The 21,292-nt window shown below is 45.8% G+C and overlaps 1 protein-coding gene across 3 annotated transcripts; it reads left to right on the top strand.

The window, feature by feature from the left end:
* The first annotated feature begins 8,452 nt into the window (after positions 1-8,452).
* KCTD14 (potassium channel tetramerization domain containing 14) lies at positions 8,453-19,651 on the top strand. Of its 3 annotated transcripts, none has more exons than XM_049619871.1 (3): positions 8,453-8,593; positions 14,263-14,847; positions 19,537-19,651. In XM_049619871.1, the coding sequence occupies exons 1-3, from the start codon at positions 8,525-8,527 to the stop codon at positions 19,636-19,638; spliced, it is 756 nt and encodes a 251-aa protein (XP_049475828.1). In that variant the 5' UTR covers positions 8,453-8,524; the 3' UTR covers positions 19,639-19,651. The 3 variants fall into 3 exon arrangements, with proteins under 3 accessions (XP_049475828.1, XP_049475817.1, XP_049475825.1); XM_049619860.1 differs by lacking the exon at positions 8,453-8,593 and adding an exon at positions 11,218-11,482; XM_049619868.1 differs by lacking the exons at positions 8,453-8,593; positions 19,537-19,651 and adding an exon at positions 11,218-11,482 and having other exon boundaries at positions 14,263-15,074.
* The last annotated feature ends 1,641 nt before the right edge of the window (positions 19,652-21,292 follow it).

The raw sequence follows: 21,292 nt of genomic DNA, 5'->3' as shown, positions 1-21,292 counted from the left end.
ATCTACCCAGAAGCTCTGGCTGCCTCCTCCCTCCAGAGAGGAGCTTGGGTCTGGGGTAAGTCAGAGGGAGGGCTTCAAATGGAAGCCCAGCTATGCTTCCTCCCTATACTGGTCTCCAGGGGTGGGCACCTGTGCCTGCCCTGTGCCTGGCATTGACTGTATATTGACTCCTGGAAACTCTGTAGGGGCATCACAACGCCCATTTTTGAGGTGAAGAAAGTGAGACTCCCAGAGTTAAGGAGACTTGCTTCTTTTTTTTTTTTTTTAAGTTTACCTATTTATTTATTTTGAGAGAGAGAGAGAGAGAGAGAGAGAGAGCAGGAGAGGGGCAGAGAGAAAGGAGAGAGAGAGAATCCGAAACAGATCCAAGCTCCACGCTGAGCCCAACTTGGGGCTCGATCTCATGATCCGAACCATGAGATCATCTCACGACCATGAGATCATGACCTGAGTCAAAATCAAGAGTCAGACACTTAACGGACTGAACCACCCAGGCATCCCAAGGAGGCTTGCTTCTAAATAAAATTCCCCAGGCAGAGCTGGGGGGGGGGGGATTCCTAGGGGGATGGGATCACACGTTGATTGACTATGTAGTTAATTCATTGAGGCACTACTTTGGGGTTTATAATGTGGCCTTTGCATTGACAGGCTGTCTTAGCCAAAGGTGATTAAAAAGGGACACCCCTCTTTACTCCTGTCAGACCTCCTTCTTTTAGTTCCTCCTCTAACTCAGCACCTCCCTCCTGCCCCAGGGGCTCAGGGACCTGTGAACCCTTCACTACACACTGTCCTTCCCCTCACCCTTCCGACCTCACCCCAGGAAGACTTCACTGCCCTTGCTCCCCCCTAATAAGCTCCCTATGATCTGTATGCTCTCATGATTCTTTGGTCTTTCCCCTCAGAGCACTGATCACCCTGCGTAATCAGATACTTCTTTGTGTGGTTCTTTATCAGTCTATGTCCTGCTGACAGTGAGCCCCTGCAGCTGGCTCTTGTCCTCTGGTTCACTACTCTTTTCCCAGTGCCTGGCACCATGATCAACACACAGTAGGGGCTCAGGTACCTGTGTCCTTCCTCTCTGAAAGGGAATAGCTCTACCTGCTACCAGTGTTGTTCTGAAGATTAAATAGGACAAAGCTCTCCAAGGTGCCTGGCCCAAAATCGGGCCAGCCTGGCCCAGCCCTGGACCATTCTCTAAGGACCTGCATATTTCTCAAGTGGGTGTGGAGCAGAGGGAAGGGAAGAGGGTCCTCATGGGTTGGCAGGGGTCTCCCCCTGCTGCCGGGCCCACAAAGGGCGCCTTGTGTGGAACTGGTGGCAGGATGCCTTGTGGGACAGCTGGGCCCAGGGCTGCCAGACCTGGGCTGGGCTGGGCTGGGCACTTGGCCACAGGCAACCCTCTAAGGACCCTTTCATCTGAGTCCCAGCTGCCACTTGGCTGGCTGGCTCAAAGCCCGGATGCCTGGAGAGGAGAGGGGCTGGCAGCTTTGTCTCAGGAAGAACAAAGAGAGGGATGAGTGGGAGGAGGGCACAGGGAAGCAGTGCTTGCTCTTGGAATCAGGCCAAAGGGAAACAAGATCCAGTCATAGGCTACACCAAGGGGCTGTTTGAATTCTTTTGTTGCTATAGCATCAAACAAGACAGGATTGCAAAGAGCATCTCAGGCAACATCCCAACACCCACCACGTTATAATGGAGAATTAAGGCCCAGAGGGAAGCAGAGACTTGCCGAAGGTGACACACGAATGGCAGAGCCAGAACTAGAGCCCTGATCTCTTGTCTCCCAGGGATGGAGGAATCTGAAAGAGCCGCTTCGTCTCTGAGATCCTCAGGGTCCTCATACTTAAAGTGTAGGGAGTGCTAGTTCCAATTTTGAATGGTGAGGGTCAAATGTACTAATGGATATAAAAAGAAGATGAGGTCCATTTGAGTTGGGACTTGAAAATTGTTTTCCAGAGAGCTATGGGGAAAGGTATTCTGAGCAGCATAAATAAAGGCAGGAAGGCATTGACTTGCTGGTTGTATTTCAGGGAAGCCTGGACTGGGGAAGAAACAGGAAATGAAGTGAAAAGCCCAGGCTGCTTGGTCATGTGAGAAGTGCCCACTGTCTCCCTGAGTGTCTAACCCTCCTTTCTGGGGTAATGACCCTTCAGAACTCAGCTTCCCCATGGAATCGCTCCGGCTCATGCGTCTGATCAGCCTGCAGGGACAAGTTGGACCATGCAAGGGTGAGTGGGCACAGGGGCTATGCAGAGCCTGTGGGAGGCTCTCTAGCCAGATGCAGTGGGCTGGCTTCTTTGTGTGGTTCTTTATCAGATTTGAGGAGATCACAGCAGCCTCCCCGTGCTCGAACCCATTTGCAGAATCCTAATGTTCAAGGTATATACTATGCCCAGTGACTTAGTCCATTTGGGCTGTTATACCCAAAATGCCATAAACTTCATGGCTGTTAAACAACAAACATTTCTTTTTCATAGTTCTGAAGGTTAGGAAGTACAAGATCATGGTGCTGGTAGATTTGGTGTCTGGTGAGAGCTCACTTCCTGGTTCATAGACAGCTGTCTTCTCATTGTGTCCTCAAATGGTAGAAGGAAGACTCTCTGGGGGTCTTTTTAATTTTTTTAATTTTTATTATAATTTATTTATTTTTTAATGTTTATTGTTGAGAGAGACAGAGAGAGACAGAGCATGAATGGGGGAGGGGCAGAGAGAGAGGTAGAAACAGAATCTGAAGCAGGCTCCAGGTTCTGAGCTGTCAGCATAGAGCCCAACATGGGGCTCGAACTCATGAACCATGAGATCATGACCTGAGCCGAAGTCAGATGCTTAACTACTTAACCGACTGAGCCATCCAGGCGCCCCCCCTTTAAGGATTTTTATGGTTTTATTTATTTTTTTTTAATTATTTTTTTTAACATTTTATTTATTTTTGAGACAGGGAGAGACAGAGCATGAACAGGGGAGGGTCAGAGAGAGGGAGACACAGAATCTGAAACAGGCTCCAGGCTCTGAGCTGGCAGCACAGAGCCCGACGCGGGGCTTGAACTCACAGACCGTGAGATCATGACCTGAGCCGAAGTCGGCCGCTTAACCGACTGAGCCACCCAGGCGCCCTGATTTTTATGGTTTTAGATCTCACATTGGTCTTCCATCCATTTTGAGTTTTTTGCCTATGGTGTAAGAATGTGGTTGAGTTTCATTCTTTTGCATGTAGCTGTCCAGTTTTCCCAACGCCATTTGTTAAAGAGACTCTTTTTCCCATTTTATATTCATTCTTCCTTTGTTGAAGATTAATTGATCATATAATTGTGGGTTTGTTTCTGAGTTTTCTGTTCGGTTCCAAGATCTGCCTCATTCTTTTTAATAGGTATATAGTATTCCAAGACATTGACAAATAAAAAATCATGGTTTATTCAACCATACCTCTAAATTTCTAATTGTTGCCACCACAAACAAAACAGTGATACACGTATTTGTTCATATTCTTACAGAGCAGTTTTGTATTTCTATTGGATAGGTTCTCAAAAGTGGGACTATTGGGTCAAATGGTGGGCACCTCTTTCCAATCAGCAAAGCTTAAGGAACTTTGTCCCTGTATCCTTACCACCTCTGGCATATTGTTATTCTTCTTAATATTTGCCAAAATGACAGATTAGAAATATCACAGCATTTCTCCTTTGATTGCATTTTCTCAACCCCTACTAAATTTTGGTAACTTCAGTTATTTTATTTTTAATTTTTAGAAGTTCTATTTGGCTTTTCTCAAATCTGCTTGGGTAATTTTTTAATTTTTATTTTAGAAATAGAGGCAGAGAGCCAGTAGGGGCAGAGGGAAGGGAGCGAGAGAGAGAGAGAGAGAGAGTATCTTAAGCAGGCCCCATGCTCAGCACAGAGCCCCTGACACGGGCTTCATCCCACGACCCCGAGATCATGAGATTCGGATGCTCAACCAACTGGGACACCCAGGTACCCCCAAATCTGCCTTGATCATGTCTTTTTTTTAAGTTTATTTATTTTGAGAGAAAGAGAGAGGCAGGGAGAGAGGGAGAGAGATAATCTCAAGCAGTCTCCATGCTGTCAATGCAGAGCATGACATGAGGGGCTCAAACTCTTATGAACTGTGAGATCACGACCTGAGGTGAAATCAAGAGTCAGACGCTTAACCAACTCTTGACAGCACCGAGGTGCCCCTTTGATTATAAATTTTTGCTCTTCACTCATCTTTTAGATAACACTTATATTTATTTAAGTCCATTAAACATTTATTGTATTTTTTAAGTTTATTTTTTTATTGTGTGTGTGTGTGTGTGTGTGTGAGAGAGAGAGAGAGAGAGAGAGAGAGAGAGAGAGAGAGAGAGGATACCAAGCAGACTCCACACCCAGTGTAAAGCCTGATTCTGGGCTCGAACTCACGACCATGAGGTCATGACCTGAGCTGAAACAGAGTTGGATGCCCAACCAACTGAGCCACTCAGGTGGCTCATAGCCCACTAAACACTTATTTTATATTTTATATCCAATTACCTCAATATCTGAGGTGCTTGTGGATCTGTTGACTCTTGCTCATGGCTCTTTATTTACTTCTGTAGTTTGAGGCTTTAGACTGTGAGTGTGTATTTGTTGGACTGTGTGGGTTCTTTCAAGCTTGGTGTGACTGTGGACTTTCCTCCAGGATGGGTTTTCATTTTCTTTGTCAGGCATCCGAGGGCTTTACCATTCCAGGTCCATTTAAATTAAATTCCTAGCTGTTATTGCTGCTTTTGACCATTAAACAAGTGAATATTTGGGCCCCAGATCCATTTGAGCTTTAGCCTATAATCAGACCTTTTCGGGGAAGACTTTTCTCTCCCCAGAACCAGGGAATGAAGCAGGTACAGCATTCTTCTTTGAGTGGAGAATTGTTTTATAATTTACACTTTTATAGTCTCTGATCTGACATTCTACCCTGTGAGTATCCCAGTCTTTGTCTCCTACTTTCTCTCCTTAAAATACAGACATACCTCTTTTTTATTGCACTTCACTTTATTGTGCTTCACAGATACTGCGTGTTTTGTTTGTTTTTTTACAAAATGAACATTTGTGGCAATCCTGCCTCAAGCAAGTGTGTCAGCGCCATTTTTCCAACAACATTCACTCACTTTGTGTCTCTCTGTCATATTCTTGCAATATTTCACTTTTACACTATGACTATATTTGCTATAGTGGTCTGTGATCAGTGATCTTTGATGTTTCTACTGTAATTGTCTTGGGGTGTCATGAACCATGCCCATCGAAGATGGCACATTTAATCAATAAATGTTGTGTGTGTTCTGACTGCTCCACTGACCAGCCATTCCCCCCTCTCTCTCCCTCTCCTTGGGCCTCCCGATTCCCTGAGACACAACAGCATTGAAATTAGGCCAGTGAATAACCCTATACTGGCCTCTAGTTGTTCAAGTCAAAGGAAGAATTACACATTTCTCACTTTATTTATTTTTAATGTTTTTTATTTATTCTTGAGAGAGAGAGACAGAGACAGAGTGTGAGCAGGGGAGGGTCAGAGAGAGAGAATCTGAAGCAGGCTCCAGGCTCTGAGCTGTCAGCAAAGGGCCCGATGCAGGGTTCGAACTCACGAACCATGAGATCATGACCTGAGCTGAAGTCAGCTGCTTTACCAACTGAGCCACCCAGGTGCCCCACACATTTCTCACTTTAAATCAAAGCTAGAAATGATTAAGTTTTGTGAAGAAAGCTTGTTGAAAACTGAGACAGGCCAAAAGCTAGGTTTCTTACACCCAACAGCCAAGGTGTGTATACCAAGAAAAATTTCTTGAAGGAACTTAAAAGTGCTACTCCAGTGAACACACGAATGGTATGAAAGGAAACAGACTTATTGCAAGGTGGGGAAAGTTTGGGTGGTCTGGATAGAAATCAAACCAGCCACAACACTCCCTCACACCAAAGCCTAATCCAGAGCAAGGCCCTAACTCTCTTCAATTCTACAAAGGCCGAGAGAGGTGAGGAAGCTGCGGAAGAAAAGTTTGAAGCTAGCAGAGGCGGGTTCCTGGGGTTTAAGTTCTCAAGCCCCAGGTTAGGAGTAGAGATTACTTAAAAATTAAAAAAAAATCTTTTAAAAAATTTTTCAAAAAAAAAAAAAGGAAATAAATACATTTCATAAGGCTATAGCTGCCATAGAGAGTGATTCCTCTGATGGATCTGGGCAAAGTCATTTGAAAACCTTTTGGAAAGGATTCACCATTCTAGATGCCATGAAGAACATTCATGATTCATAGGAAGAGGTCACAATTTCAACATGAACAGGAGTTTAGATGTTGATTCCAGGGGCGCCTGGGTGGCTCAGTCGGTTGGGTGTCTGACTTCAGCTCAGGTCATGATCTCAAGGTCTGTGAGTTCGAGCCCCGCATCGGGCTGTGTGCTGATAGCTCAGAGCCTGGAGCCTGCTTCGGATTCTGTGTCTCCCTCTCTCTCTGCCTCTCCCCAACTCATGCTCTCTCTCTCAAAAATAAATAAAACTTGGGGGAAAAAAAAGAAGTTGATTCCAGCCCTCGTAGGTAAATTTGAGGGATTCAAGACCTCCACGGAGGAAAGTAACTGCAGATCTGGTGGAAACAACAAAAGAACTAGAATTAGAAGTAGAGCTTGAGGGTGTGCCCGACTTGCTGTAATCTCAGGATAAAACTTGAATGGATGAGGAGTTACTTCTTGTGGATGAGCAATGCAGTTGGTTTCTCGAGGTGGAATCTACTGCTGGTGAAGATGCTGTGAAGATTGTTGAAATGACAACGACAAATGTAGAAAATGACATAAACATAGTTGTTAAAACAGCTACAGGGTTTGAGAGGATTGACTCCAATTCTGAAAAAAGTTCTGAGGGTAAAATGCTATCGAACAGCATTGCATGCTACAGAGAAATCATTCATGAAAGGAAGGGTCAATGGTTATGGCAACTTCACTGTTATTTTATTTTAAGACATTGCCAAAGCCACATCAGGCTTCAGCAACCACAACCCTGACCAGTCAGCAGCCATCAGTATTGGGGCAAGACCTTCCACCAACACAAAGATTATGAACTCTGTACTGTTTTCCATAGTGGTTGTATGTTACTGAGTCAATCTTTTTTACTTCATTTTTTAGAACAGTTTTAGATGTGCAGAGAAACTGAGAAGAAGCACACTCAGTTTCCTCTATTTTTTTTTTAAGCTTCTATTTTTAAGTAATCTCTACACCCAACATGGGGCTCAAATCTACAGGCCCAAGATCAAGAGTTGTTGCATGCTCTACAGACTGAGCCAGCCAGGCATCCCTTCCCCTATTCTTAACATATTTCATTTGTATGGTACACCTGTTACTGTTAATGAGCCAACACTGATACACTATTATTAACTAAAGCCAATGGCTTATTCATATTTCCTCAGTTTTTACCTAATGTCTATTTTCTTTTCCAGGATCCCATCTAGAATTCCACATTACATTACATTTAGTTGCCATGTTTCTTGGTTGTGAAAATTTCTCAGATTTTCCTTGTTTTTAATGACAATTCTTGTTTTGAGAATTATTGGTCAGGTATATCATGGGATGCCCCTCTATTGGAATTTTTTTAAGTTTATTTATTTATTTTGAGAGAGAGAGAGAGCAAGCAGGGCGGGGCAGAGAGAGGGAGAGAGACCATCCCAGGCACTGTTAGTGCAGAGCCTGATGTGAAGCTCGAACCCACCAGCTGTGAGATCATGACCTGAGCCTAAGTCGGTTGCTTAACCGACTGAGCTACCCAGGTGCCCTGGAATTTGTTTGATGTTTTGTTTTGTTTTGTTTCATGATTAGATTGGGATTATGGGGTTGAGCAGACGATCACAGAGATAAAGTGCTATTTCCATCACATCACATCAAGGGTACTTACTGTCATCAAAATATGAGTCTTGATGTTGACCTTGATTACCTGGCTGAAATAGGGTTTATCAGTTTTCTCTTTTTTTCCTTTGCACACTATCCTCTTTGGAAGAAAGTCACTATGCATGCACAGACCATACTTCAGGAGTGAGGAGTTACGCCCCGGCTCCTTAGGGGTTTGTTTTAACAAGCAAAATAACCCACACAACAGTTATTTTAGCTCTTTTCATCGTTGGTCAAGCTTTGCACTTTTAGCAGCTGATCTGAAGTGGATAAATATCCCACACTGGCCACCAGCATCTCTTGGAGCCCACTTTCCTCGTTTGTAAAATAGGTGTTGTTTATCCTTCACCACCGTAGGATTGTAGGGAGTAGAAAGTCTCCTGCTGTCAATGTCAGTTCCCTCCGCCTCCCCTGTTTGGCTGCCTGGGAAGCCCCTCCCACCGAGGGTCAGTGACCAGACCAGGGACTCACGGCAAGCCTGTCGGAGCCCAAGTCAACCCCGGGCTCTAACCACACCCTGCACGCACTTTGCCCCACCTGGGGGGCGTGGAGCAAAGGTGCACTTCCGCCAGCCAGCCACAAGTACCTGGCACGTGGCAGGGCTGGGCGCCCAGCCGCCTGCGGGAACGGGAAGATGAGCCTTCCCTCGGGGCCCCGCTCCCTGCGGCTCCACCGAGCCTCGCCCCCCGCGGGCCCGCCGGTGGTGAGTGCGCAGCAGGGGCGGGTGGGAGGGCGGCTTATTCCCCTGTCCCCGCGCCTCTGCCTTCTTTCGTTCCTTCCAGTGACCCCCCCCCCCCCCCCCGTGCGCCCCTTTGTCGGGGTCTGAGTTCCCTTGCTTCTGGCTCGCGCTCTTCTCTTCTAGCTGGTTCTGGTTTTGATCGCTCTCCTTAGGCGCAAGGTGCCCCGTCCCCTTCCGGCTCAGTCCAGCCGCTCCTCTTTGACCTCTTTCCTGAGTGGGTGCTTTTGTTGGTCTTCTGTGTTCAGTCTTTGTTTTTAGTTGTTTCTGCGTGTCTCCTCTTGGTCTCCAGGCTCGTCCTAGTGCACCCCTCTTCCTTTGCCCTTCCTTCTCCCGTGTTTGGGAGCAGACGACCCAACTAAAGGCGGCCTTACCCACCACATCCCCATCCTTTCCAGCCTGCCCCTGCCCACTGGCTGGATCCTGAGTCCTCCAGCTTGCCGGCCTCCTCCTAGGGCTTGGTAGAGGGGAGTTTGCTGGGGAGGAGAAGGGGTGGGGGTGGGATCAGGAAAAGGCCCAGCGCACTTCAGGAGCAGAACATTCTAATCTCCGGTGGCTAGGTGCCATCCTGAAAACTTGTAGGAAGACAAAGCAGATCCAGCAGTGGGGAGACTGTGGCTCTTTCCCATAGGGCAATGGTGACATCACTGTGGTTGACACAGTCACCAGCTCAGTGGTAGGGCCGCCCTAGGTGCTCAATAAATATCTGCATGAATTACTGAGCAAGAGGGGGAGCCAGCACGGGGCATGATGCCAGGTAGGGAAAGATTGGCTTTTATCAGAATACCAGGCACTCTTATAAATCAGTGCAGCAGGTAGGCTCCAGTCAATTGAACAGCCATTTATCGAGCATCCTGGTGTGCTGAGCCCTGTAACAGGTACTGGTGACATAAAGATGAATCTGGGATAGTCAGCTCTTAGGAACCTTGCAGCTTAATTGGGAATACAGATGAACGAATGGAATTATAAGAGTTAACTACCATGACGACAGAAGTACAGGGCCCTGTAGGATCACAAGGAGACAACCCATCTAGAAAGATTCCTGGAGCAATTAACTTGAAGGATGAGTGGGCTAAGTAAAGGGAATGTGGGTGGCAAATGAGTGAAGTCTTGGGGGCCGTGGGGACCAGCCTGTTCTGGATGGGTGGGGGAGAGAGGTTCTGGTAGCTGATTGCCAGGGCTGCAAAGGGCCTTGTAAACCTCATGAAAGAGTCTAGAGTTTATCTGGAAGGGAATGCAAGGTTAACCAAGGGTTTGTTTTATTTATTTTTTACTTTTTAATTTTTTATTAGAAAGAAAGAGCAGAGGAGAGGGGCAGAGAGAAAGAGAGAGAGAATGTCAAGCAGGCTCCACGCTGAGCATGGAACCTGTCTCAGAGCTGGATCCCACGGACCCTGGGATCATGACCTGAGGTTAAATCAAGACTCTGATGTTCAACGGATTGAGTCACCCAGGTGCCCCTCACCCAAGTGTTTAATGCAGATTAACCAGATCAGATTTGCATTTCAGAAAAATTGCTCTGGTGCTAGAGATTGGATTGGGGGAGGGCAATCAAGGGGGCAGAGGGCCGTGGAATTGACCAGGATTTAGAATCACCAGGACTTGGTTACTGATTATTTGTGTGGGAAGAGGTTAAGGACTGGAGCAGACTGCTAGATTACAACCTGGATTTCTGGCTCAGATGATTGAGATGGGGGACAATGGACAAAGGTTGTGGAGTGGGGAGAGATTTGAGGGACTTGGGGGACATGTGAATGGAGATGTCCCTCCATTGACTCTACTAAGGGTGACCTTAGGAAATGTATGAATGTTTGACAGGGGGTTTTGCAGGTGTGTAGGGGCCCTTTAGACTACAACTGGGTGAAAGCTAGGTCTGTCTGATTCGTCCCAGTGCCCTTAGGGAGGGCCAGCTCTGGAGCAAGGGCTCGTAAAGACTGTGTTTCCCCAGCCCATGCACACAGAGCCTGAGACTGGCTTTCTTACCCGGGAATGCTCCTTCAGGGTGATTGGTAGAAAAGGTGGGGCAGAGGGGCCACAAAAATGGGCAGATGGTCCAGAAGAGGGGCGGAAAAGAAGTCTTTATCTGCTAGAAACATACTGTAGTATTTGTGGATGAGGTAGGAGGTCTTGGATTTCCAAAGAAACTGGGAGATTTTGGGGGAAAAAAGGAGGGAAACAAGGGACAGAACTAAGAAGTTCGGGAACAAGACCGAGGTCTTATTTGGTAAACAAACGGGGCTGGGGATATCAGGGCAGGAAGCTGTTTTGTGAAGCATCTGGAAATGAGCTTCAGAAACAACACTTGAAGTGATTGGACTCATTAGACTTTCAGAGCTGGAGAGGCTTAGAGTTCTCTTCGTCCATTTTGCCTCCCTATTTCATAGATGACTAGGCTTAGGCCCACAGAAGAAAGTGAGCTGCCCCAGGCACATTGCTAATTACTGGCAGCAGTGGGACTGGATGTCTGGAGGAGTAGGACACCCATTCTGTACTGGAGTCAGACTTACAGGGGTTTGATTGCAGCTCTGACTTCACTTCCCAGCTATGTAACCCATCTTTCTGACCTCATAGGGGGACCTCCAGAGCACCTGTGAGCTTTCAGTGGTACAGGAGTGATGATGAAGCACATGGATCCATTCAAGGGTTAAAGTCTGCAACTTTGCGTTTAACTGCCTGCTTCACAGAGCCACCTCAGGGTTAACCAAACATCCTTGCCAAGGGGCCTTGAGGTTTATGGGAGAAAGAGGAAGTCACAGGTTCTGGGTTTATTTTTCTCCTGGCTGTATTGTTTGGCTGCTGTCAGAATGCATCCACTCCGTCTCCCTTCTCCACTCCAGCCGGCAAAGCTGTCCCCTGGTAAGAGCTGTTGCCATGGCAACTCAGTTCTTCCCCCATTAGTTTGGCTGCCTCTGGCTCTCTTTAGTCCAGTACTTTAATCTTAGGGGTAGAGCCCACAGACAAGTTGAGGATGAAGTCACACCTAAATGAGAACCAAGGACATTCCTGAATCCTGTCACTACTCCTGGCTCCGCAAAGACCTGTGGCACAATCTCTGGGTGGAAATGCAGCTTTCCCTCTGACGCTGCACCCATCTTTTCTGCGGCTGCGGCATCACACCGCCTAGGAAACCTTCCCTGACAACCTCCAGCGCACATCCACGCGGAGAGCCTTTGAGTCTCCCCTCTCAGCACTGCACATTTCAGCAGTCTGTTTCCCTCTCTCCTCTGTGAACTCCTCGAGGGCGGGGACTGTGTCCTATTCATCTGCTCAGGAGGAGGCTTGAATGTAAGAGGTCCTCTCTACCTTTTTTATTTTTTTAAGTTTATTTATTTCTTTTGAGAGACAGCACAAGCAGGGGAGGAACAGAGAGAGGGTGAGAGAGAGAATCCCAAACAGACTGGGCACCGTCAACGCAGAGCCCAATGTGGGGCTCGAACGCATGAACCATGAGATCATAACCAGAGCTGAAATCAAGACTTGGTTGCTCAACAGACTGAGCCACCCAGGGCCCCCTCTACCTTTTTCGAATGACTGAGTAATTAAGGGAGTGAAGAGTGGAGGTATTTAAAGGTTGAACACTAATTGATGTAATGACTAAGGGCACATGCTTTGGGGTAAATTGGCCCTGAGTTTAAGTTCTGAGATCATCACTTAATAGCAAGTTGATTTAGGCAGTTTGCTTCAGCTCCTTAATTCTTAGTTTCTTCATCTGTAAAATGGGGATTTAATACATTCTTCACAGGAGCACTGTGAAGACTGAGTTAGGGATTGAATGTAAAGCACTTTGCACAGTCACTAGACTATGAGGGGAGAGACTGTCCTGCTTGTTCCTCATTGTGCACCAGGTATCTGGCACATCCGTATTTTAGTGACCAAGTGTGTGAATTTAATTTTATTATTTTTTTACGTTTATTTATTTTGAGAGAGAGAGAGAGAGAGAGAGAATGAGGGAGGGGCAGAGAGAGGGAGAGAGAGACAATCCCAAGCACCATCATTGCAGAGCCAGACTCAGGGCTCAGACTCACAAACCGTGAGATCATGACCTGAGCCGAAATCAAGAGTTGGACGCTTAACTGACTGAGCCATCCAGGAGCCCTGTATTTTTTTTTTATTATTATTTTTAATGTTTACTTATTTTTGAGAGAGAGAACACACATACATGTGTGTGCGTACACGTGAGGGCATGCGCCAGTGGGGGAGGGGCAGAGAGAGGGGACAGAGGATCAGAGCTGTGAGCACAGAGCCCGATGTGGGGCTTAAACCCATGAACCGTGAGATCATGACCTGAGCCGAAGTTGGAGGCTTAACCAACTGAGCGACCCAGGTGCCCTGAGTGAATGAATTTTATTTTTTTATTTATTATTATTTTTTTTTAACGTTTATTTATTTTTGAGACAGAGAGAGAGACAGACCATGAACGGGGGAGGAGCAGAGAGAGAGGGAGACACAGAATCGGAAGCAGGCTCCAGGCTCTGAGCCATCAGCCCAGAACCCGACTCGGGGCTCGAACTCATGGACCGTGAGATCGGGAGATCGTGACCTGAGCTGAAGTCAGACGCTTAACCGACTGAGCCACCCAGGCGCCCCTGAATGAATTTTAAATAACCAGAGTTATTCAGGAAGCTGGTTTGTAAGGATAACAATTAGTGTATCACCTCACATATAATAATCTGGTATTTTTGTTAGGTCTGTTGGCAGCACTTAGTATTCCCTAAATGCATCCTGACTCTGTCTGTTTCCATGTCCCCCTCTGTGCTTGCCTGTGGGCATCCCGAGGCATCTTAACCACATCCTTAGTGCTCATCTCACGGTTTGGCATTGAGAAGAGGCCTCTAAAAATTCCATTGACCGGCTAAACCTAACTTCCATTGACACCACACTTTACAGTTTATGAGGCAATTTTATACCTATTGTATCCAGTGTTACTGACCTTTTCAGCACCAAGAATATTCCTGTTATTTAACCCCCACCGGCCCACATTCTGAAACACATCTATCAAACAAATTCCCTTAATTAATCAAAGTCATGCCAACCGCTAATAGGAACTTCTGACCTACATTAAATAAGATTTTTTATTCCCTGGGTAGCGCCTGGGTGGCTCAGTCTGTTGAGTGTTGACTCTTGATTTCAGCTCAGGTCATGGGAATGAGCCCTGCGTTGGGCTCTGTGCTGAGCATGGAGCCTGCTTGGGATTCTCTTTCTCTCCCACTGCCCCTCTCCCTCACTCGTGAACTCTCTCTCTCTAAAATAAAAAATAAATGAAAGAATTTGTATCCTCAACGCCCACCATGGGGTGTGGACATGTAGTAAGTACCCAAGAAATGCTTCCTGTATGCAATGAATACATGTATGGTTTCTTAGCCTCTCTGAGGCTATAATCTTAGATCTGAGCCTTGGGAACCTTGGGAACTTCTGACTTCACAACACCTCCATATCCCCATTTTAGAAATGAGGAAATGGGCCCAGGGAGGAAAAAAGCCTTGCCAAAGGCCACAGACTTTGTGAGCATTGTCACTGGGACTTGCTTCCCTAGCAGCGTCTTGGACTAATATCCTTTAGTATTCGGTCGATGAAAATAAGCCACGAGCTCCCTGGAGGTGGCGCTGTTGGTTTCACTCCGCCTCTCGTGCCCTCAGGTATCTCCCGTCGTGGAGCTTAACGTAGGAGGCGAGTTGTACACCACCACCGTGAGCACCCTGAGAAAAGTCCCGGGTTCAAAGCTGGCAGAGATGTTCTCCAGCTCCACGAAGGCCTGCCTGGATGCAGAAGGCCGCTTCTTCATCGATCGCCCCGGCACCTATTTCGGACCCGTCCTGGACTACCTGCGCAGCGAGCAGCTGCCCACACAGCACATCCCGGAGGTGTACCGTGAGGCGCAGTTTTACGAAATCAAGCCTTTGGTCAAGCTCTTGGAGGACACGCCGCAGATTTTTGGTGAGCAGGTGGCTCGGAAGCAGTTCCTGCTGCGGGTGCCCGCCTACAGCGAGAACCTGGAGCTCATGGTGCGCTTGGCACGCGCCGAGGCCGTGGCGGCACGCAGCTCCACAGTGCTGGTGTGCGTGGTGCGCACTGAAGAAGAGGCAGCCCAGTGCGCAGAGGCCCTGCGCATCTTCGAGTTTGAAAAGAAGTCGGTTGTCAAGTTTGGACCTTGGAAGGCAGCCCCGCAGGTCAAGGACCTCCTGGACTGCGTGAAGATGGACATTGCAGCCCAGGGGTACCAGGTATACTATGAACACTACTCCGAGAGAACATTACGGGCCAAGTATTTCAATTACTTTTATACATTCCTCTTCATCTGGTGGTGATCCGCAGGGGCCAGGGGCAGAGGCAGTGTGTTATGGGCCTGGCGGGACTTACGCAATTGAAAGTTGCCTTCAAAAGCCAGCTTCCAGGGGAGCCTCGGTGGCACGGTCGCTAAGCGTCGGACTTGAGCTCAGGTCATGATCTCACAGTCCATGAGTTTCAAGCCCCCCTTTGGGCTCTGTGTTGACAGCTCAGAGCCTGGCGCCTGCTTCAGATTCTGTGTCTCCCTCTCTTTTTGCCCCTCCCCTGCTGGTGCTCTCTCTCTCAAAAATAAATAAACATTTAAAAAAAGTTTTTAAAAAGCCATCTTCCTTTAATTTCATAAACAAACATCAAACAGTTTCTAAGGTGGTCTAGGAGGCTTGCCCCCTAATAATTGTCTATCCCCCTGCTGAGAATTTTGTGCTCACTGCAACTGACTCCACTGTGCTTGCCTCGTGAGGTGCAGCTGCTTCCTCTTTAAAGCCTCACCTACCTGCCAGACGCTTCCCGTCAAGTCCAAAACAAGGCTGAGGTGAGTTGGAATGTTTCGACAATGCTTTGGCTGGAGATGTGGGATGATAACAGGAAAATAACAGGATACCACTGACCTAGATAATATGATCTGAAAATACAATCTACTCAGCCTCAGCTTGTGGTCTAATCCTTTAGCCCTGTTATGTGCCTTCACGAGGAAGATGCCAAGTTCATACCTATGGTAGACGCCACTCAGATCTCCCTTTTCCAAATGCTGTGTTGACTGCTGCAGCTTCACAGCTGTTTTCTCTAGAGCAGTGATTCTCAAAAGTGTGGTCCCTAGACCAGCAGCATGAGCAATACCTGGGAGCTTCTTAGAAATACAAATTCTCTGGGCCCCACCTCAGACCTACTGAATCAGAAACAGAGTTGGCCCAACAGTCTGCTTTTTTTTTTTTTTTTTTTTTTTTTATTTAAAAAAATTTTTTTAACGTTTATTTATTTTTAAGACAGAGAGAGACAGAGCATGAACGGGGGAGGGTCAGAGAGAGAGGGAGACACAGAATCTGAAACAGGCTCCAGGCTCTGAGCTGTCAGCACAGAGCCTGACGCGGGGCTCGAACTCACGGACCATGAGATCATGACCTGAGCCGAAGTCGGACGCTTAACCGACTGAGCTACCCAGGCGCCCCCAACAGTCTGCTTTAATAAGCCCTCCAGGTGATTCTGATGCACCCTAATTTTGAGATCTGCTCTGGAAAAGAATTGCCATCTTGCTTGTGTAGAGATAGAGAAGACTGAGCCCTTACCTCAGAGGAGGAATCAATTCTGGTGCAGTTCCTGTTCTGGGCCTCCTTGTGGGATCAGGTGAAGTCAATCCTCATTTGAGGCCACATTCTGTTTGTTTGTTTGTTTGTTTTAACATTTATTTATTATTGAGAAACAGACAGAGCATGAGCATGGGAGGGGCAGAGAGAAGGGGAGACACAGACTCTGAAGCAGGCTCCAGGCTCTGAGCTGTCAGCACAGAGCCTGATGCGGGGCTCTAACTCACAAATCGTGAGATCATGACCTGAGCCGAAGTAGGACACTTAACAGACGCTTAACCGACTGAGCCACCCAGGTGCCCCTTGACGCCACGTTCTTAATTAGGATTCTTCTTCTGCTGTATCCTACTTCTCTCACTCCCTTTCCCCTGAGAGCACATCCTCAATATAGCAGTTGCACAGAGTCTCTGTTTCAGGCTCTGCTTCTCAACCTGACAGTAACGGAACGCTAAGGAGGACATGGGTAGACATTCAACCTTTTCCTGCCTGCTAGGGTGACCATCTGTCCTCAAGATCAAGGTTAATTTTCAGGGTTTAAGGAATTACTACTATCAGGGAGTTTAAATTTAAACATAATTGCTCAGAATGGTCATTTTTTCTTATTTTCAAAAATTTCCCCATGTTTTCCTTTTGGTATTTAATATGGCTGACAATTTTAAGTGGAAAAATCCTGAATATTTGAACTTTTTATCATGAACCATTTCATTATTTATCAAGAACCTGAAAAAAAAAGTTTATACTCTTTGGTCAGTAATTACATTTATGAGATTAGATTCCCAGGAGATACTCTTTTCCATAAGAACTAAATAGGATTGCTTAAAATCTCAATTTTGTGAATTCTGAAAAGGTCAATGTCCTCCTGAAGATTTCTGCATATTCCCGGAGGGTTTGTTTTCTTATGGTCAGTTCTGGTTCTCTGCTTCTGCTGGATTCATGAATCATCTAGATGTCTTCAGCTTGTTGTTGCTGTTCTAGACGATGCTCACCCAGGTTGAACACTCCTATCTTTTTCTTAATTTTTGCAAATGCTGCTTCCACAAGCTATTTGTGAACGTAGCAGACTGTGGCGAATGCAGGCAAATAAAATGGAGGTAGTTTACAAGACAGAAATGCAAATAACTTCAAACTGAGAGTATTCGACACATCTGTTCTTAAAAAGTCTCAGTCACCCCCATCACTAGGAACTTTTCACTAGTAGATTGTGTTTGTTTCCTATTTTTTCTTCCCTCCCTGTTCTTGCCATGCTTCTCTGTAGGTGGGAGTAATCTTCCCCACCCCACTGACTTCATGCTTGGCTTCATGACCTAATCTGGCCAATGGAATATGCATGGAAGTGACTGTGCCAATCCCAAATTCAGGCTTTAGAAGCATGCCAAGTTTCCATCAGCCCTCTTGTGTTCTTGTCATTTACCAGGAGAAGACCACGTTCCAGTTTAGCTGCCTCTTTTATTGCTTTGGCTGTAGCCTGCATGCATGCCCATAGGATCTCACTCTCTTCCTGAACGATTTACCAAATTATTTTATTAAACAAAGGCAATTTCAACATTCCCTCCCCAATCCCAATCCATAATACAGTTAAGATAACATACTATTTTTATCCCACTTAAATTATAAAAGCAAAACAATGGGAAATAAGTCAAGTGTATTGTATTACATCTATATAATGCAATGTTATACAGCAATTAAAATTATATTTATAGAGGCTTAAAATTATTGGGGAGGAGAATACTCATTTAATTCAATGCAATTTAATTTAATTTGTGCTCCAAAAAAGGATTTATGGTGGTGGGGTTTACAGGACTATGAAAAAAAGAAATATCCAAAAATATATTAATTAAAAGTACATAAATTAAGTGGAAACTCTTAGTTGCCTACCCAATAATACCATCTCCCCCTTTCTTGTTTCCTAACAGGAGAAGCAAAATAGTAAAGCACATTAATAATGTTCAAAAAATGATCTCTGGTCATATGTAGGGGTATATGATACTTTTCTGATCTATTGGGATTAACTAAAGAAAATTAGAGTCAAAGGAGGAAAACTTAAAACTGAATGGTAAATATAACCGTCATTATGATCCGAAGGAAAACATAAAGACTGAACCCTGTGAGATTGCCCTCATGGAGGCACCCTAGTTCATAGCTCTAGCCTGGTTTTCAGGTCTACATTGTTCTCCTAGAGGACTTTTTTTTTTTTTTTTAAATCCTCTACTTATTATCCCATCCTCTCCTACTCCCCTCCCCATCCATTTCTGCTCTGTTCAGTGTCCTCGAAATCTGATCCCTAGGTACTGCATGCCCAAGCCCCTTCCTGGTTGTCCAAAGACTTGGGAAGTACTAGAATGAAAGATCCATGATAACAAAGCCTGGGGAGTCCGTGTGTGGATGGACCTCTTCGAGTGGGGAAAATATTTGTGTTTCTTACAAATGGCCACTAGAGGGCACCCATTCTAGAAGAGGCTCTCAAAAAATAAATGGACTCGACCATCTAACCTCTGGATGTCAGTCAGCCTCTTTTTCTAGCTCCCAAGTGCTTGCTAAATAGAATCATGAAAAAGGTGGCCATGATGGCTATGAATGGGCTCTACAATATAGATTTCCTCTTACCAAAGCCAGTCTGGCTCCTGATGGATGTCCAACAGCAGATACCAACACTGAGCTCCTGATACAGTATTATTCCTGGGGAGGGGGAGAGTGAGGAAACTAGACACTTCTTGGTAATGGGTTGATTGCACTGTAAATCAGTTAGCTAGACTGCTCTGTAACAAACTGTTGGAAGCAACACTGACATTTCTAAGCAAATGGCATTGACACCTTTGACGATGTTTGCAAAACTTCTTAGGGGTAAGGAGATATACTTACATTACAAAAGTATAAATAAATAATAGTAATAAAGTTAATGAAGCTGGTATCACCGTCCAATCCTGGAGCTATCTCAGGATGATTTAAAAAAAAAGTCTCCCACTGAGTTGGAAGGCAGATTTGTTTTCTTTTCTTTTTTTTTTTTTTTTAACATTTATTTATTTTTGAGACAGAGAGAGACAGAGCAGAGCATGAATGGGGGAGGGTCAGAGAGAGGGAGACACAGAATCTGAAACAGGCTCCAGGCTCTGAGCTGTCAGCACAGAGCCTGACGCGGAACTCGAACTCATGGACCACGAGATCATGACCTGAGCCGAAGTCGATCACTTAACCGACTGAGCCACCTAGGCGCCCCATGTTTTCTGACCAGTATGATAAAGTCTCTCTCCAGAGGGCAGGTTTGCTAGCATTCCTCTTTTAAGATTGAGGGTTTCCTAAGCTCCGTGTTCTTCATCTGTGTTGCAGATCTATTGTGTGCATGACATTTACCTGCATCACCTCCATGGTGCTTGGGGAGCAAAGGGAACCAATGAAAACATGAAATTCATGCTGCCTGCTATCATGTAAATAATAAACTATCTAGATCCATTTGGGCTTGTCTCCTTACCAACTGAACCTATGTGTCAAATGAACTTAGCATCTTAGGGACTGTCTGACCACATGACAACCTCCTGACCCCCGAACTTAGTGCCTTAAGGTTCTAATCATATAAGGTTTTGCTCACAAAACTACAGATTGGGCAATTCTTCTGGTCTTGGTTGGGCTCCCTCATGCATCTGTAGTCAGATGGTGGATCAGCTGGGGTGGGCTCGTCTAAGATGGCCTCAGTGGGGTCAGCTTGGCTTGTTCCATCTGGTCACTCATTATTCAGCAGACTTGAGTGCGCTTATTCTCATGGCAATGGTAGGGTTCCAAAATCAAACAAAAGGCCTGGGGATGCTTAATTGACTGAGCCACCCAGGCACCCCCAGAGATTCCATCTCTTAATGGAAGCAGCTTCAAAGATGGATTTCAGAGGGTACACATACAGAGAGGGGGAGTATCAGAGTCATTTTTGCAATCATTCTACCACATACTGGATCCTTTCCATCAGGGAGGGAGTGGTGATTGGTCCTCACAGGAGTAAATACGTATTCCAGATTTAGATTTGGCTTTCCTGCTGCTATAGATTGGATTTGTGTGTCCCTGCCACCCCCTACCCTGCCCCAAATTCATGTGTTGAGATCCTAATCTGCAATGTCATGGTGGGGCCTTTGGGAGATAATTAAGTCATGAGGTAGAATCCTAATGAATGAAATTGGTGGGGTTTTTTGTTTTGTTTTGTTTTGTTTTGTTTTGAGCAGCAGGCAAAAGTTTATTACAATATAAAATTAGAAAGGAGGAATAGTATGAAAGCTCTCTTTGCAGAGAGGGGATATTTGAAAGTGAATGCCCCTCTTTTTTTTTTTTAATTAAAAAATTTTTTTAAATTTTCTTTCTTTTTCTTTTTGAGAGAGAGAGAGAGAGAGAGAGAGAGAGAGAGAAACAGAGCATGACTGGGGGAGGGGCAATGAGGGAGGCACAGAATCTGAAGCAGGCTCTAGGTTCTGAGCTGTTGGCACAGAGCCTGACACGGGGCTCGAACTCATGAACCATGAGTTCATGACATGAGCCAAAGTTGGACACTTAACCAACTGAACCACCCAGGTGCCTCTTTTTTAAATTTTTAAAAGTTTATTTATTATTTTTTTTTGTTTGAGAGAAAGAGAGTGAGCAGGGGAGTGGCAGAGAGAGAGAGAGAGAGAGAGAGAGAGAATCCCAAGCAGGCTCCAGGCTGTCAGAGCAGAGCCCAATGCAGGGCTCAAACTCACGAACTGTGAGATCACGACCTGAGATGAAACCAAGAGTTGGATGCTTAACCAGCTGAGCCACCCAGGCACCCCAGGATTAGTATTCTTATAGAAGAGACCCTAGAGAGCTCTGTTGCCTCTTCTGCCATGTGCGTGCACGGCAAGAATACAGCTGTCTACGAACTAGAAAGTGAGCTCTTGCCTGATGGTGAATCTCTCTATACCTTGATCTTGGGCTTCTCAGCCTCCAGAACTGTGAGAAATAAAATTTCTGTTGTTTATAAGCCATTTGGTTTGTAGTATTCTGTTATAGTAGCTTATATCTATCTATCTGTCTATCTCTATCTATCTATCATCTATCTATCTATCTATCTATCTATCTATCTATCATC

The sequence above is a fragment of the Panthera uncia genome, chromosome D1 (genome assembly GCF_023721935.1).
Source record: "Panthera uncia isolate 11264 chromosome D1, Puncia_PCG_1.0, whole genome shotgun sequence".
Lineage (NCBI taxonomy): Eukaryota > Metazoa > Chordata > Mammalia > Carnivora > Felidae > Panthera > Panthera uncia.
Note: the sequence above shows the minus strand (reverse complement) of the source record. Positions and strands in the feature narration are given on the sequence as shown.